The sequence below is a fragment of the Lobosporangium transversale genome (assembly GCF_002105155.1).
Source record: "Lobosporangium transversale strain NRRL 3116 chromosome Unknown BCR41scaffold_1, whole genome shotgun sequence".
In the NCBI taxonomy this organism is placed as follows: domain Eukaryota; kingdom Fungi; phylum Mortierellomycota; class Mortierellomycetes; order Mortierellales; family Mortierellaceae; genus Lobosporangium; species Lobosporangium transversale.
This window is the reverse complement of record NW_019028979.1, coordinates 851306-867767: the sequence shown is the minus strand read 5'-3', so window position 1 is coordinate 867767 and position 16462 is coordinate 851306. Positions and strand designations below refer to the sequence as shown.

At 40.2% G+C, this 16462-nt stretch overlaps 4 protein-coding genes across 4 annotated transcripts; 2 read left to right on the top strand and 2 right to left on the bottom strand.

Annotated features, from left to right (window-relative positions):
• Positions 1 to 665: 665 nt before the first annotated feature.
• BCR41DRAFT_382781 (hypothetical protein) lies at positions 666 to 2284 on the bottom strand (the record flags this gene model as incomplete). The annotated part of the gene is made up of 2 exons (XM_022027384.1): positions 666 to 1377; positions 1915 to 2284. The coding sequence occupies 2 exons, from the start codon at positions 2282 to 2284 to the stop codon at positions 680 to 682; spliced, it is 1068 nt and encodes a 355-aa protein (XP_021886522.1). The 3' UTR covers positions 666 to 679.
• A 1569-nt stretch (positions 2285 to 3853) lies between these two features.
• On the top strand, positions 3854 to 8535 carry BCR41DRAFT_417958 (hypothetical protein; the record flags this gene model as incomplete). Its single annotated transcript, XM_022029562.1, has 4 exons — positions 3854 to 5486; positions 5849 to 5906; positions 6000 to 6144; positions 7348 to 8535. Exons 1-4 carry the CDS (start codon positions 4019 to 4021, stop codon positions 8533 to 8535), a joined length of 2859 nt encoding a protein of 952 aa, XP_021886521.1. The 5' UTR covers positions 3854 to 4018.
• A 3531-nt stretch (positions 8536 to 12066) lies between these two features.
• Positions 12067 to 13045, top strand: BCR41DRAFT_417957 (hypothetical protein). The gene is made up of 3 exons (XM_022029561.1): positions 12067 to 12382; positions 12467 to 12703; positions 12819 to 13045. The coding sequence occupies exons 1-3, from the start codon at positions 12219 to 12221 to the stop codon at positions 12871 to 12873; spliced, it is 456 nt and encodes a 151-aa protein (XP_021886520.1). The 5' UTR covers positions 12067 to 12218; the 3' UTR covers positions 12874 to 13045.
• A 453-nt stretch (positions 13046 to 13498) lies between these two features.
• BCR41DRAFT_6648 (ATP-NAD kinase-like domain-containing protein) lies at positions 13499 to 15397 on the bottom strand. The gene is made up of 4 exons (XM_022030970.1): positions 15016 to 15397; positions 14080 to 14847; positions 13853 to 13976; positions 13499 to 13747 (listed from the first exon to the last, which is right to left on the bottom strand). The coding sequence occupies exons 1-4, from the start codon at positions 15280 to 15282 to the stop codon at positions 13533 to 13535; spliced, it is 1374 nt and encodes a 457-aa protein (XP_021886519.1). The 5' UTR covers positions 15283 to 15397; the 3' UTR covers positions 13499 to 13532.
• Between the last annotated feature and the right edge of the window lie 1065 nt (positions 15398 to 16462).

Here is a 16462-nt window from a genome sequence, read left to right as displayed (position 1 = left end):
AGACGCGTTCAATTGGGATACAGACCCTGAGAGGCGCAGTACGCTTGGGACTGAAAAGAGAGGCTTTACTTTGGGACACTTTATCTTTTACAGTTCCTAGAAGCACTTGGAGGGCGAAAATTTAATTTTTCCCAACTGGACAACACTTTGCTTATTTTCACTTCTACAAAAATCTGCTTTTTAATTCATCTTCTCCGATTGATTGGGGACACCTTTTTTTTAAGAACACAAAAAAAAAAAAACCATAGGCAAATAAATAATCTTCAGTAGGCAGCGGCATTAACAGACATTATCAATACGTGATGGATCTAAGCATGGGGCTGCAGAATGAGTTCGTGCTGTTCTTTAGACTAATATAGAGGTATCTGGTGATATTCTTTGCACTAGAAAGCGAATGTATGTTATATGAGTGTGGCGTGTGGATCCATGTCTTATCCCCATTTACTTCTCTACCTGATTGCTTGTCTATCTATCCAAAAAAAATCATTCATTTATCTTTGGCAACGTGCAATGCTTCGTAAAGATTATTATGGCTACTTTTACCATCGTCCCCATCAAGGTCTTATCACAATCATCAGTAAGCAAACGGAAGACCATTAGAAGGCTCATGTCCAAGATTATTGTTCTCTATACCAGGTCGTGAATCGATAATGTATAATTTCTTTGCTCATTCAGGCTTTCAGCTAATGGATATATTGTGCGACTTAAGGAAGTCATAAACTGAAGTATCTACACCCATCGGTACTTCCAAACGACCATACAAGTATCTCATACTTGGCCAATTGTCCACGATCCACACCGCATCCTGTAGCTCTATTCGCTGGAGATAACCATATCCGAACATTAGCACTTTCAAACTCTTCAGATTTGCTAGCTCGTCTAGGCCTGTCCTTAGCCTCAAGTCCAGCGTCCGTCTTCCATTAGGCTGACACCCTGCTGCTATGGCGAGAGAATTTAGTTGAGTCAACCTTCCTAGTTGTCTAAATGCAATTCGCGCTTTTGCCATGCCTTCTTCAGTCTCTTGATCAACATCTGCCTCAAGATCGAGCACTAGGCTAGTCAATTCAGTGCTAACCCATTCCGCTCCATTGACAATCTCTGTCACTGTGATTTTAGATCCTTCCATTGTTCTCAGTCGAGGGCAATTCGATAGAATTGCTTGAGTAATACCGCTATTGTCTGTACGGAATGCTAATGCCTCGACTGTTTCACAGAGCCTCCGAACCCTTGTCTTCCGTACCATCTGTCCACTATCTAGTACCTCTTGCTCACCAGCTAGTAATTCTTGCAAAGAAAGCTGGCCGAATTTACAATATCGGCTGATTAGCCGATTTAGTTCAGTTATGCGCCTGAGAAGTGCAGCCATATCCTCGTCCTCTATAGTCATATTAAGCAAACACAAATCTGACAGACTATTCAGGATCCAAGGATGCTGAAGGAGTGCTGCTCTGTAGAAGTCCGCTTGGTGATTTTGCTCGAACTCCCCATCAACAGTCAGTTCGCACAATCCTGGACATTTCCTAACCAGCATCCCGAGGTAATACCAAATAGTGTACGGAAAGGGAGGACCAACTATCTGGACATCCTCAATATGCAGTATGCGTATATTTGGGAGAACATACTCGCTGCCTTCGCTGTTTCTGAAGAAGTCAGGTAGCTGGAGCATGAGTATATGCACCAATTCCAAGTGCCTAACTTTCTTGCAGACTTGAAGGAATAGATCGAACTCTTTATTAGCGCACCTTATACTTGTATTATAGGTTCCTAATCTATTGAGATTGGTACATCCCAACAGTGCCTTCCAGAGCTCATGTGAGCTTCGAACTCTATGGAAACATATCCTGGTAATAGTGGAACCATGTACCCTTATGAGATTTGAAAGACTTCGTAGGTGACTTGATTCAGCCGACATACGAAACTGCGACCAGTAATTGATGGACTGGAGGCGAGCACATCCTTGCAATATCGTATACTCCTCAGGGAAGACGTTTTGAAATAAAATCTCTTCAATATGTTTCTTGTGTTTTTGCAATGCTTCACCAGAAGGATATCTGGATGAAGGTTCGACAGTGATTCTTCTGTATAAGAGTCCAATAAATGCGTTGTGAAAAGTCTTGGAGACACGGACACAGTTCAGAAGATCTTTTTCATAGAGGAAGTCGCCAACGAGGGGGATAATCTCGGGAAGATGCAAGGGATTCAAGCTCATTTTGCTCATGTTGCAATTACAAAGAGAGGATGCATGGAATGTTGGACGTGATGTCTTTGCATTCTTTGTAGACATGACGTTCCACCAGAAGTCTCATTTGATTGGCTGACCTTCTTTTGTACAGTCACCTGAAATAAAGTTTGGACAAAATGATTTTTTTTTGAACAACCTGGACAAACAGCTCATATGCAACATACATAAAGACTTCATCAATACACATGAAATTTTACATGCTCACTAAAGAGGTCAATACTGTTATTTATTGGGGTTTTGAAGACGGCATTGTTAGAGTAGCAAAAGTGCCATGTAGGTTCAATAGTGAGTGTTCCTACCATCGACCCCATTCACTTCTTCCAGCCTTTCGGGCATGGTAGCGACAAGGCTGGCCAGCCTCTCTTGCGGTAAATTATTCCACTCTTCGATAAGAGCCCGTGTGAGAGTGGGAAGATCTCTTGGCCCTTTAGCGCGCCTATCGAGTGCATCCGCAAGAAGTGACCATACATGTTCAATAGGGTTCAAATCTGGGGAGCATGAAGGCCAGTCTGGAATCCTCGGGATGCTGTTTTTTTCGCGCCATTCTTTTGCAATCTTACAAGTATGAACTGGAGCATTATCCTCCATAAGTATGCCATCCTCTACCTCAGCCATAAATCTGGCTAGCTCGCCTTGATATACATCTTCCACGAAACACCGTCCATCTTTACGACCTCTTTCAAATACAACCAACCGAGACTTTCTGGTTGCTGTGAACGCCCCCCAGACCATCAGAGTTGTTCTACCACTTTTGAAAGTGGGTGCGAGGCAATCATGATCGTACTTTTCCTCTACTTTACGCCAAACTCTTATTTGACGAAAATGCTCACCAACTTCAAATGATTATTCGTCAGTCCAAACTACCCGATTCCAGTCTTCCATGGACCAACTCATATATTTTTTGACAAACTGCAGCCTCCTTTTTATATGTCCTTCTTTTAAGAATGGTTTTTTTACTGCAATCCGGCTGAAAATACCCAGTGAATGCAATGCCTTCGCAACTGTCCTCTCGCAAACTTTGTTCGGCAATTGGTTAGTGATATCATTAAGAGTACACCTTCTATTCTGCTTAGTATGGCGAACGATGCTCCTGAGGTCCCGTTCACTTAGTACTTTGGGCCGTCCTGGGATCGGAGTGCAAGCAGTGGTGCCTCTTTCTTGGTACACCCTGATAATATTAATAACAGAGGTTCGGGGTACACCGCGTTGCAATGCGATTTCCGCAGCCTTCATGCCCGCGAGGTGCATTCCAACGATGATACCTTTATTCTCAATGTCTAAGTGTCTCGCCATGGTGGTTTACTCAAGCTGTTTGTATGTGAAAAACAGAAAGGAAAGAGATTGAAGGAAACGCTTCCCTACGTAACTATTTCAATATTTTATTTTTTTGTCCAATCTTTGTTTTAGGTGACTGTACACCAGTGTTTTGTTAGACTAATAGCCCGCTGAAGCTCCCACCACACCACACGTCTTGGTCTATGTAAGCATCCACAAGAGATGGAATGTGGACAAGATTTCAATGTGCAAAATTTTCTGCGCCACGCGAACTTTTTTTTTTAAAAGTCGCCTCCTCTTTTCTTCAAAGTCGAGCGAGAAAGATCTGGCGCATGCACCATCTCATCATAACGACTCTCCCCATTCCTTCAATAAATTTCATTCTCATCTTCAATAACGTTCATACTCCTGCGACGCGTATCTGAGCGAGCGTTTGAGTATCGTTATACGCCACCAGGTCGGTGAAAGCACCTCGTGTGATTACGCCACCATCTTTGCAACATGGAAAACATTAAATTGAGTCCCTTGGACATTCCAGAAATCATCTCCCTCATTGGCGAGCATCTCAATCGAAGAGACCTTATAAACTGTATCCGCGTCTCAAAGGTCTTTCACAGGGCTCTTATCAGGTCCAGATGGAGAGAGATCAATATTGTCTGTAAATATCCTACTGGAGAAGCACTAGAAAACAACAAGAAATACATTGAGGAGTTAAGGTTTGAAAGCAGGTTTCCAAAAGAATATGGGTTATTGAAAGGGTGTGATCGCCTCCAGTTCATCGATTACAAACGGGAATTTGGTACATCGTCCCAATTGAACTACCTTTCAAACCTCATCAAAGCCCACTACTCTACTCTCACCAGGATTTGCTTTGACGATATTCAAAGTTCACATGAGTTCTGGGGGGCACTACTGGAATGTACTAACCTCAAGCGTTTGGAAGTGTCCTACACACGTATAAAGGATGAAGTCGGCCCATTCCTTCAAGTCTGCAAGGGGCTTGCCCGGTTGACTTTAAGATGTGTATCCATATTTCAGCTACCAAGCAACTTCATTAGCAACGAGGCCAATGAATTTTCTTTCCTAAATATACACACACTGTCCATTACAGCCGTCGAGATACTTAAACCTCCACATCCATATACAGCATCATCTTGTCTCGGCATATTGGCGAGGAGATGTCCAGGACTATGTGAATTAACATTTGTTGATAAAAGCGGGCACGGGGGACCTGAGCAACTAATAATAAATGACTTCTACAGGACCACATTCCAACAGTATCCTTGGGTATTGGCGAATTTGTCATATCTGTCTTTGCCTTATATGAGAATAAAAGACAAGGATATGATGGCACTTCTCAGCCAGATCACTGAATTAAGACATTTAGATGTCCGACAATGTAAATTCGGTCATCTCTCTCTACAGGAGTTGCTAGCTGATAAACAAGAAATGTTGGACAAGGGACACATATTGCGAAAGACAAGGCCCCGAAGACTCTGTGAAGCACTGGAGGTATTGATGTTTGATGAACAAAGTGTCGGGATGGATGGGATTGTTCAAGCTGTTTTATCGAATTGTCCACGTCTGAAGCAATTGACGGGAACTAAGATTACAATAACAGAGATTGTCAACGGGACAGGATGGGTCTGTACTGAACTGACTGACTTGAATATTTATCTTAAGGCAGACGTTGATCAAGGAACTATAGAGGGTATGGCGAAGGCGCGTATTGCGTTTAGGGAACTTGGCAAATTGACTCAGCTACAATACCTCAGCCTTACGTCGCAGAATTCAAATAATGAAGAGAGAATACGGACAATAGACTTGAGGCTCAGAGCAGGTCTGGATGAGCTAGTCAATCTGAAGAATCTAGTTTCCTTATGGTTTTATGGTGACAATCACCAGCGAATGCAACTCGAAGATGCAACATGGATTGTGGGCAATTGGCCAAGGATCAAATACTTGAAGGGTCGCCTGAACTCAAATCCGAATAAGGATGAAAATGATATATACAATTTGATATACAAATTCTTTGAGTCTCACGAGATATTCGTTAGAAGATAGACTAAAGAAGAAAAGAATTGCATTTCCAATCCAGTCTAGTATGCAGGATATTGAGATTCGGATGCAGGCCTTCCTGTGCTCATAGTCTATTCACTACCATAGTATATTGCAGAAAAGAAAAAAAAGACACTATAGTCTGCGTTGCACCTTGAGAAACTTTTAATGTACTTCGATTGAGTTTATTAAGTACGGTAAACTTCATCTGCAGCTATTAGTTGTAATGTGAGCTTGTTCAAGTTAACGGTCCTTAAACTGTTTTAATGAAAGGTTTACCGAACATTGCTAGCTATCGCACGACAAATCCTCAGTTTTATTTGATCTGGAGGTAAGTTAGAGTAAGCGTTCATTAGGTATCTATCTCGTTTTCTGGTCTTACCCCACTTGTCACGCCCCTTTGCCTTCTATTCATTACAGATAGGGGGCTGGCAACTATTGAGTTGAAGTGGGCTACTTCCACAACATATGTTTCTCTTATAAAAATCTATGGCCCTTTCAAGCTACCAACGAAGGCTGGCGACCTAAAAGCGCAGTTTAAGATCCTTGCCCATATTCCACGAGTTCGAGTATATGCTTTTTCCCAGCCTGATTGGTTTTTTAATTATTGGGCTGCTATTAACACATATCTCATTTTAGACCGGTGTCAAAGAGGCAATGAATAATTATTTCCAATGCCATCAGAGGGATCAAGATGACAAATTGGATGATTGAGGTGATACTAATGAGTGGATATATGAGATGGATGGAGAGGAGATCTCATATGACGACGAGGCACTTGGCTCCTCTCCCTTACTTTAACTACTTAGGCGATACTGGTGAGCGCAAAGGAAATTTTATATGATGAAACTTGGCTCCTCTCTCTAGTTTAAACTATTTAGGGGACATTATGAGTAGATATATGAAGCAGATGTAGAAGGAATAAGAGATTCCATACGACAATGCGGCCCTTGATTCCTTCCTCTTGTTGAAACCTATATACAATGTTCACACTCCTTGTAAATATTCATCACGAGATTTTTGAAAGCAATTTCATAGATATTATTACACAGTTTAACATTCAACTCAAGAATGCTGCAAAGTGAGCTTCCGAGGAGAGATATAGAGTATGAGGACAGTAGAACAGTAGATGCACAAGTAACAATGCTTGCTGAAAATGCAGTGACTGTCGGCCGAGGTTTGGATACTTTTTTTTGTCTTTTTAAAAGTGTTACAAAAGAAGAAGACTAGCTTATTATTATTTTCAGTGAGTTTAATGACATTACAATTCTTGGCTATCCAGTATCAATAAAATATAAGCTGTCTATCTTTGTGAAATGAGTTAGAAGAATAGAAGAGCAGGGAAGAGAGGAGATATGGAATGAGCTAACAATACATAAGGAAGGCTATTTTATTCGAGTTGGCTTATTCGGGTTGAAAAGACTCCTAAATGAGTATGGCAACTGAAGCCTTGAGAAATGAGAAAAGACGTAGCAGGTGCATGCTTGACGGAGGATAGCCTGCTAACTTTTTATTTTTATTGTATTTGTTTATTTGTTACCAATCTTGCTGTTACGCTGACCACCAATGGATGGCCTGGATGGCATGGACTTCAGGAACGTGAACTGACAAAATCAGCCAATCAAATTGGCCAAAACACATTTATTTTCCTCATGTCAGAACTTGTCTCGCTCATTGGTGACTTCCTCAGTCGAAAGGATCTTCCAAACTGTCTTTGCGTCTCCAAACTTTTCATGGAGCTCTTATCTAGCACATTTGGAGGAAAATCATAGTCAGACGACACCGAATCTTTGCCCCTCACTGGCGAAGCACTACAGAAGCACAAGGAACACATTGAGGAACTTCACTTTAAACATCCTGGGGATGATATCCTAGAAGAGTATGGGTCTTTGCAAGGATGTAGTCGCCTCTGGTTCATCAAAGCTTCTAGTTTAATATCATCCGAGCCGATTCACTTTTTGAATCTATTCAAGGCCCACAACTCTACCATTACCAAGGTTATCCTAGAAGACGTTCAAAGCTCACAATTGCTCTGGGATACGCTGCTTGGGTGCATTAACCTTAATCACTTGGAGGTTATTAGTATGTCTATAGATGATGGGGTCGACATATTCTTTCAAGTTTGCAAGAAACTTGGGTACTTGGATTTCAATGATGTTTTCATATGCCGGCTACCTACCGACTTCCTAAGTAGCGAGGTCAGCGAACATACTTTCCCAAATATACACACACTGCACATTGACCGTGTCCGGATATTCGACCCTTCACACCCTTACACACCATCACATTCCCTCGGCATGTTGGTGCGATGTCCAGGATTATATACGCTTAAGTTTGGTAAAAATATCCAAGTTGATTACTATAAGGAAGCTTTCTTCCAACATCCCTGGACTCTGCATAATTTGGCAGAGCTGTCTTCCCCGTCCGCGAAAATAACGGACAGTGGTATGGTAGTACTTCTCAGGCAGACGACTGGTCTAACATGGCTAAATGTCCCAGGTTGCGAGTTCGGCCAGCTCTCTTTGCAAGGATTGCTGACGGACAAGTATGAGGTGTTGAATAATGGACAAATGGTACAAAAGGAAAAGTTTCGAAGAGCCTGTGAGACTGTTGAGATATTGATACTCAATGAAGATAGTGACAGGCCGGATGGCATTGTCCAGGCTATTTTATCGAATTGTCCACGACTGAGGAAACTGACAGGACCTAGAATCACAGTAACAGAGATTGTCGATGGAGTGGGATGGGTATGCACTGGACTGACTGATCTGCATATTACTCTAGTGGCAGATGTTGACCAAGAGACCGAAGAAGGCATGGCGATGACGCGTGTTGTGTATAAAGAACTAGGAAAATTGACTCAGCTACGCTACCTTTGGCTGACTAAGGATTATCGCGATCCTATAGTACGAACGCTGAACTTAAGGCTAAGAGCAGGCCTGGGTGAATTAGTCAACTGAAAAGTCTACATACGCTAAGCTTCAAATCAGATATTTCCCAGAAGATAGAACCCGAGGATGCGACATGGCTTGTGGATAATTGGTCAACAGTATGCTTCAGAGGTTTTTTGGCATTTCGTTAGATGTAGTTCCATTTAGGATGATAATTAAAGCGCTTCCACACACTTGTAGTAAATATGCTGGATACTGTGCCAAAAATCATCACTGAACTTACTAGAGCCCTTATAAGTATCCTTCTCGAAAAGATGGTATTATCCCCATCAAATATATGATAGAAGGCACTAATACCCGCCATAAAAAAAGAATGAAAAGGATCTGTTCAGCATATAAAAGAAGCACCAAATATCATGACAAAGTTGGTCACTTTTAAAAACTTTACAGGCTTGAAGCACGAATGGCTCCTGTTAGAGTGCTACAATGCAGACGCCTTCGTAAAAGCCAATTTGGGAACTTATTACCTTCAGTTTGAAACTACCTTTAAAAGAATCCATTCAGGATCCATGGAGTAACATCTGTACAAAGTATGGTATGCACAGAATAAAGTAAAATTACGCCATTTCTGATGTATAATCAATGGGCTACTGCACGCGTGAAACCATCTTTTAAAAGCTGCACTTCATTACCAGCAACAGGCCTCAGGCCGAGATAATCCAGTTGGATCTAAAATGAACGACTTTACTTATAGCATCATGACCTTTCCGTACACACATAGGCATATCTTAATGAAATACGCTCAAGAAACACGTAATTATCGTCATGGGATATTGGAATATTGGAAATAAGTAATTTCAAAGTTCAAAAGCAGATATTTTCAATCTACATCCTATAATATGGCGGACATGAGCTCTTGGACATTCACTTCATAAACAATAGTGATATAGCTGCAGTAATATTGATAAAAGCGGTCATAGTCATCAAAGAAAAAAAAAAATTCAACGTCTTTCTTTCTTTCTTTCTTTTTATAGATTGACTTGTTTAATTTGCACCTTTCATTGATTGACTATCATTAATCTGCAGTGGGTTCCTCGAAATGACGCTATTGCTATTGCTAGGTTCGTTCAATAGTGTCAAACTATACCATACAGCTATTTTTTATACATTCATCTCTCCCTCCTTTCCCCTATCTGAACTACTTGAATTGAATCTCTTTATGACATGAATATGCCTTCTGCTCGACCCTCTTGAAAAGGCTCCGCAGACTATATTCATGTCTGCAAAAGATGACACAGAGCTTAAAGGACAGAGCTGGGCTGCAGTACTGCGTCTGTTTGAGCTGTTGAAGGTTAATTGAAGGAGGGGAAGAAGGAAAGAAGGAGTCTGGAATGAGGTGGTAGTGCTGATGAAAGACAAAGCTGCATGAGTAGAAACAACTAGGGAATGAATATGACATCCGTGACTTCGTTGTTCTTTCTTTCTTTAAGCGAATTTCTTCATTTATCTCATTTTTATTCCTGTATAATGTACAATTGTACCTTTTATTATTACATAAATATTCTTCATCATCTTCATCGAATAGACGGAGGGATCCCATAAAGCGTTCATCCTGGATAACATCTGTGCTATCGATGTATATGAGCTCTTTCCAACACCATCCTGATCATACTTCACCAGGTCAAACTTATCCAGCACTAAGAAAATGTGGCCCTTCAGGAATCTGATACTCAGCCGATTGTCCAAGATCCATACTGCATCCTTGAGTGTTATTCGTTGATAAAGATCTCGTCTGAAGGCTAATGTGTGCAGGCTCTTCAAGTTGGCTAGTTCATTCAGACCTGCCCCTACCGTTAAGTTCAGCGTCGTATTTGTTAAAGTGCTGCAATACCAGGCCTTCTCAGTCACTTGGTCGATGTCTACCACAAGGTTGAGAGTCAGATCAGTCAGTCCAGTGCATACCCAATCTGACCCACGGAAAATCTGCATCGCTGTGATTTTAGGTTCCGTTAGTTGTTTCAGGTAAGTGGATAAAATAGATTGAGAAAGACAACCCGTCCTGTCGCTGAGTACATTGATCGCCAATATCTCAATCATCTCACAGAGGCTCCGAACCCTTTTCTTTCATATTCATTGTCCATTATACAATATCTCTTGTTCGTCTGCTAGTAATGCTTGCAGAGAGAGCGGGCCAAACTCACTATATGGGATATCTAGCCGTCATAATCCAGGTATCCGTCTGAGAAGCGTCGCTATATCCCTGTCTTTTAGGAACATGTCAGGAATAGATAGTTCTGACAGGTTAATCAGGATCCAAGGGTGCTGGAGGAACACTAGACAGAAAAGAGCATCCTCGTTGCTTATATTTGAACAAAGTTCAAGTACACGCAATCCGGGACATCTCCATAACAACATGCCAAGGAGATACCAGCTAATGCGCGGATCTAGAGGGTCTATCTCGATACCCTCAGTAGGGAATGTGTGTATATTCAGGAGAACATGTTCGCTGTCCTCACTACTTAGGAAGCTGGTGGGTAGCTGGTGGATGGTTACAAGCTCCAAATCCAATTGCCCAACTTTCTGGCAGACTCGAAAGAATATCTCGGCTCCGTCATCAATGGAGTATCATAAAGTTCTAGGGAATTGAGGTTGGTGCATTCTAGAAGTGGCTGCCAAAGCCAAAATGTAGTTTGAATTCTGTAAAAGCCTAACTTAGTGATGGTGGGGTTGTGAGCCTTGATCAGCTTCAAAGAGCGGATCGGTTTATTACATGTTCTACCTGAGTATATGATGTATTGGGGGCGATCACATCCTTGTAATGAGACATACTCCTTTGGAATGTCGTCTACTCCAAAGCGTAGTTCCTCAATATATTTCTTGTGGTTCTGTAGTGCAAGACCAGTATGATTTTTGCTCGGGAAAGGTTCGATAGGTTTCTTTCCATACGAGTCCGATAAGTGCTTTATGAAAAGCTTTGGAAACGTGAATAGAGTTTAGAAGGCCATCTTGCTCGAGGAAGTCGCCAATGAGTAAGATGATTTCGGGAATCTCTAAGGCTCAACTTGAAATTGCTCATGTTGCAAAAAACCCAAGTTGAAAGTACAAAGTGGTGGAGTATGCACGTTCAGCTGGACGAAATCTTTTATTTCCCTGTAAATCGTTATTTCCTGCAAAGAAATAAAAAAAGAGAGAAGCTGCTGCATTGATGCTTACCATACTTTTGTCAAGATATCCTTAAAGAGTGCTTTCCTCATACTTGACGCTTGTGTCTATCTATGGTAGACTTTTGCTGTAGTAGCATGAGAAAGTCGCTTACCAAAGCTGGACGAATCTTACTCAAGGCCATGGACTAGCAATAATACGCGCTGCGTTGTTTTTATTTTATGATAAGTATTATATATACATGCATATACAACATTTATCCTTTAAAATAACGTACAGACAATGCAGGCAAAAGCTCGTGAACGCGTTTTTATTAATGATGGTTCATTCTTGACTCTTTTCTGCTTGTTTAGTTTTGAATCGTTTGTGCTACATGTTGCAATGCAGCCCTTTTTTTTGTTTAAGCGTGTGCGTGGGCAGTCCATGATTGGTCTTTTTATTTTTTATCACTTCACTCTAACCCCACTTTCACCCCTTTTTTGCTTTGCCTTGTTTTACTTTGATTTACTTGCTTTGCTTTGCATCCTTTTTTCTAGTTGCATCTTTTCAATATACTCCATTTCATTCAAAAAAAAGTAAAAAATAAAGAAATGCACTCATTGTCATGGAGCATTTCGACTACTGTCGTTGCAGTCGCTATGTTGACTCTTCTCTCTGTCTCAGTCTCGGTCAATGCACAGGCTGGAAAAGTGTTGAAGCCTCCAATGGACGATGCTGACCATAGCAATTATGGAGATATGGGCAAAGCAAAGGAGTGAGTGAGTGTTGTGTTATTACATTTTATTTTTTTAGACTTGGTTAGCTTTGAATTGACCTGAAATATTTGAAATAAAAATAGGTTCGCAAAGGAACACATGGGAGAAAGAGGCAAGAACTTGACAGAAAGAGAAGAATTGATGATGTTGTTTTCGATTCATGATACCAATAAGGATGGATACTTGGACGGAATCGAACTTCGTGCTGCATTCAGTCAAGCCAGTGACCCTGCTAAAGAGGATTCGAATCCTCAACTGGAATTGGAAAAGATGATTGAAATGATTGACCATGTCATTGCTGAAGATGATATCAACAACGAGTAAGATCTTTTCTTTCTTTCTTTCTTTCTCTATACTTTATATGTATCTATAAGGCAACTATTATTTATCCTAATTTTGCTTTTTTTTTTTTTTTTTTTTTTTCAATTTGCTTAGTGGCAAGATCTCTTGGGAAGAATACTTGATCAGCCAAAAGTATCATGAGGGATGAAATAGATACTTTTATTTGTACAAATATAAAATGGGTCGAAGAAAGACATATTCAAAAGAATATATATATACAAAACTTTTTTTTTTTCTTTTTTGTCTTTTTCTTCTTCTTCACTTCTTCACAAGATAAAGAATCAAGAGTAAAGTACGTTGCCCAAAGGATCATACAACGGTGTTACTTCCACTGTAGGCCTTCCTTTGCATCTAAAAAAAAAAGAAAAGTTTTTGTGGGATCAGGAAACTGAGCAAATCATATATATTTCAACTTAATGGAAGCAAAGGATAGAGTCGTCTTGCTTTTACTTTTTCATGATTCGATAAACAGGTCGACAAATAATCCTTGCTGGAGACGCATCGCATTCGTATTGAACCAATGACCACAATGTACATTCGTTATTCTGAACTGTCCTAATCTTTACTGATCCATCTGGTTCGTAGCGGTGGGGGTGATCCTCTTGTCTCATTCCTCGGTGCTCCATTCTAGTCGATACACATTTATTTATTGTTCTCGTTTTTTTTTTTGCAAGGATAGACATATTTCGGAGATCTCATCCATGTCTTTTAATTTACATGAATATAATACAATTATACAAATAATCACGTGGACAACATATGCTTTAACCATCCCTAGCTATTAAATATATTTCTTTTCATTTTTATTTACAAATGGGATCCCAATGGCTTCTGAATAACACGACTGTTCCAGTTCAGGACTTGTGTCAATCCTGTGAACCAATCCGTGCTCTGGTCCCGTCGGCAAATCGTCATGACTGGATATTTTGATGCTGTGATCATAACTGAGTCCCCACGCCCCAATTCCTGACGATGTCGACCATCAAACGATAACCAAGCCGTCGTTCGACTAGTGGCAGGCACTAAATACAAGATTTGAATGAAGAGGAAAAAAAAATGATTAAGGCCATCATCTTCATCATTATTCATCATAGGAAATGTTGATCGGATTTTCCTTGGTGACATACCACAGATACGCAGGTGTTTGGTTCCAGGGATAATCATAGGCCGTGCAGTCAAGGAGTGAGGCGCAATAGGCGATATAATAACTGAGTTTTTATCCGGATGGATCAATGAACCTCCAATCGAGAGCTAATGGTTTTTTAGAAATAAAGTATATATACACTTTAATATCAGTCATGGATCGATCATCACTATCATAAAAAATTATAAATAATAATAATAATAAAATTACCGAATATGCTGTCGAGCCTGTAGCGGTAGCGATGACAAGTCCATCTGCCAAGATGGTCGTCACCGGGTTTCCATCCACAAATAGCTCCAGCTGCAACATTCCTGCATTAGATCCACGATCCATGGTCACTTCGTTCAATACGTGATAAGAGTCGGAGGGAGTCATGAACTCTTCAATATTGGGTTTTGGGATTCGAGTGATGAGGGCATGTCCGTTTTCATGACAGGACTCAAGATCTGCTACCTCTGCTCCACTTTTCGAATCCATCGCCTTAACTTTGCGCATAATCTCGGCTTTCCTGTATTGTTCTGCCAACTCCTTTAGACGATGATTGTTTCTTTCGCTATCGCCGTCACTGTCACTCTCACTGTCACTGTCGCTGTCATTGCCAATCTCAATATCACCACCATCATTATCAAGCACAACAACGTTGTCGTTACTAGCGAGGCTTGCCGTAGAAGCGATGTTTTCATTAGAGTTGAGTTGAAGATTGGTGACGAGACCTGTACTGGCGTTATTGCTACCATTATTGCTACTTGTGCTACTATTACTACTACTACTACTCGTGTTGTCGACACTGCTGTCCCTTCTATTCTTGATGTTGCTGACTTTTAAGTGTTGAGTGATATCCTTGTATTTATAAACAGAGCACTGTAGTCTCATGCGGATATTGAGGTTCATCCCTTCGCCACGAAGAATATTGGTCATGGTTTGTTGATAATGTTCAAAGTTAAAATTGGTCAAGAAACCTAGACTTCCGAGATGAAACTTTTTTTTATAAAAAAATAAAAAATAAAAAAAAAAAAAAAAATAAAAAAAAAAAAAAAAATAAAAAAAAAAAAAAAAATAAAAAAAAGTTTGGATTAGTAAAACAAGCTATTACGTCTCGTACAACAAAAACAAGTCCTTTTTCACTTTTTTTCCTTTTCGCTTTACAGATACAATAGGCGGAACACGACTCTGGAACATCCAGGCAGTGTAGAGGACAGTGCCATCGCCTCCTAATGTGACAGCAAGGTGAATTTGTTTGGATGATTTCTTGTGACATTCAAAGGTCCAGAATTGAAGTCGGTCCTTCCAAGTTGGATGATGTTCTAGAAATTCATGATATTTAAACGAAGGTCGCTCCTGAAGTTTCTTGTCTACAAAGATGGTAACCTCTGGGAATCTCTCCAATAACCACCTTGTGAGTACTCTGGTCATCTTTGTCAACTTTGGATCTGGTTTTGTCACAATTAGAATACTGGAAATCGGAGGGAGCTAAAAAGAAATAAAGATGTTATTATGAAGAGTATCTCAAAAAAATGTAAATGAAAAAGTAAGAATGACTAACCTTCACAACTGTTCGATAGAGCTGATCAAACAATATCATGACTTGTTCATACCTGTATAGAGAAAATAATTTTTTTTAAAAAATAAAAAATAAAAAGCCAGATTAATGATTAAGCTCTCGATGATTAAAACTCTTGATGATTAAAACTCGAACTTCTTTTATCTAATGGATCAAAAATTACCGATTCAACAATGTGCCTATTTGAGCAGGTTCAAATATCCCGTCAACTTCTCCGGATTGAATATGGATTATTCCTTTCTTTGAAATCTCTTTGCTTAAAATCGTCTCTAAATCCTTGTCATCTAAAAGCAGGCAGGGTTGAATAAATTAAGCAAATTTGCATATTTGTTTGTTTATTAATCATTCGGGTCGACTAATGGATAAACAATATCAAAAGAATAAAAATTGTGAAAAGGGATATTAAATCACCTTGACGAATTGGGATCCAATCGCCGTCATGATCAAGCCATCGAAGGAGTGGTTGTGGTTCAAGACAGTCAGGGAATTCTTTCAAGAACCGTCTGTAGATAGTGCTCGGTTGAAGATCTTTGGAGAGAGAGAGAGGAGGAGCAAGGAAGGAGAAGGAAAGAAAGAGACAATTTTTACTAACCCAGTCATTTTTCAAAGAGTGTAAAAATTAACATTTACAATGCCAATTCAAGATTCACACATGGATGCTTGCACAATTCAATTTACCAGCGACCAATACATGAACTGAGTTTTGGGAATGAGTTAGCTTGAGCGCGAAACTCATGGTTCAGTGCAGTGAACTTTTAGAAATAGTTTGCCGTTGTTGTGGTTGTAAGGGTGTCGTAGCAAGTGGGAAAGTGAAGTTGAAAGGCAGGCAATAAAGAAATCAAGCCGCTGTAAAGACATGTTTCATTTGGGCCTAGACTTGGTCAAAAGGATCTGTTGCGACTCGCGCTATTGCATTATGACATGACTGAAATGATATCCCCATTCCCATCCCATCCCAAACAGGAATTAATTAGTGTAAATTTATATATAAAACATTATATTTATAACGACGAGAATGACATCTTTTTTTTT

Excerpts from the sequence above, each read along its gene's own strand:
- BCR41DRAFT_417957 (XM_022029561.1), top strand. The coding sequence starts at position 12,219 with ATGCACTCATTGTCATGGAGCATTTCGACTACTGTCGTTGCAGTCGCT. Across the intron at positions 12,383-12,466 it reads GATATGGGCAAAGCAAAGGA|GTTCGCAAAGGAACACATGG; the intron begins GTGAGTGAGTGT and ends AAATAAAAATAG. Across the intron at positions 12,704-12,818 it reads GAAGATGATATCAACAACGA|TGGCAAGATCTCTTGGGAAG; the intron begins GTAAGATCTTTT and ends CAATTTGCTTAG.
- BCR41DRAFT_6648 (XM_022030970.1), bottom strand. The coding sequence starts at position 15,282 with ATGACCAGAGTACTCACAAGGTGGTTATTGGAGAGATTCCCAGAGGTT. Across the intron at positions 13,977-14,079 it reads CAGGCTCGACAGCATATTCG|CTCTCGATTGGAGGTTCATT; the intron begins GTAATTTTATTA and ends AAAAACCATTAG. Across the intron at positions 13,748-13,852 it reads CAAACACCTGCGTATCTGTG|TGCCTGCCACTAGTCGAACG; the intron begins GTATGTCACCAA and ends TCTTGTATTTAG.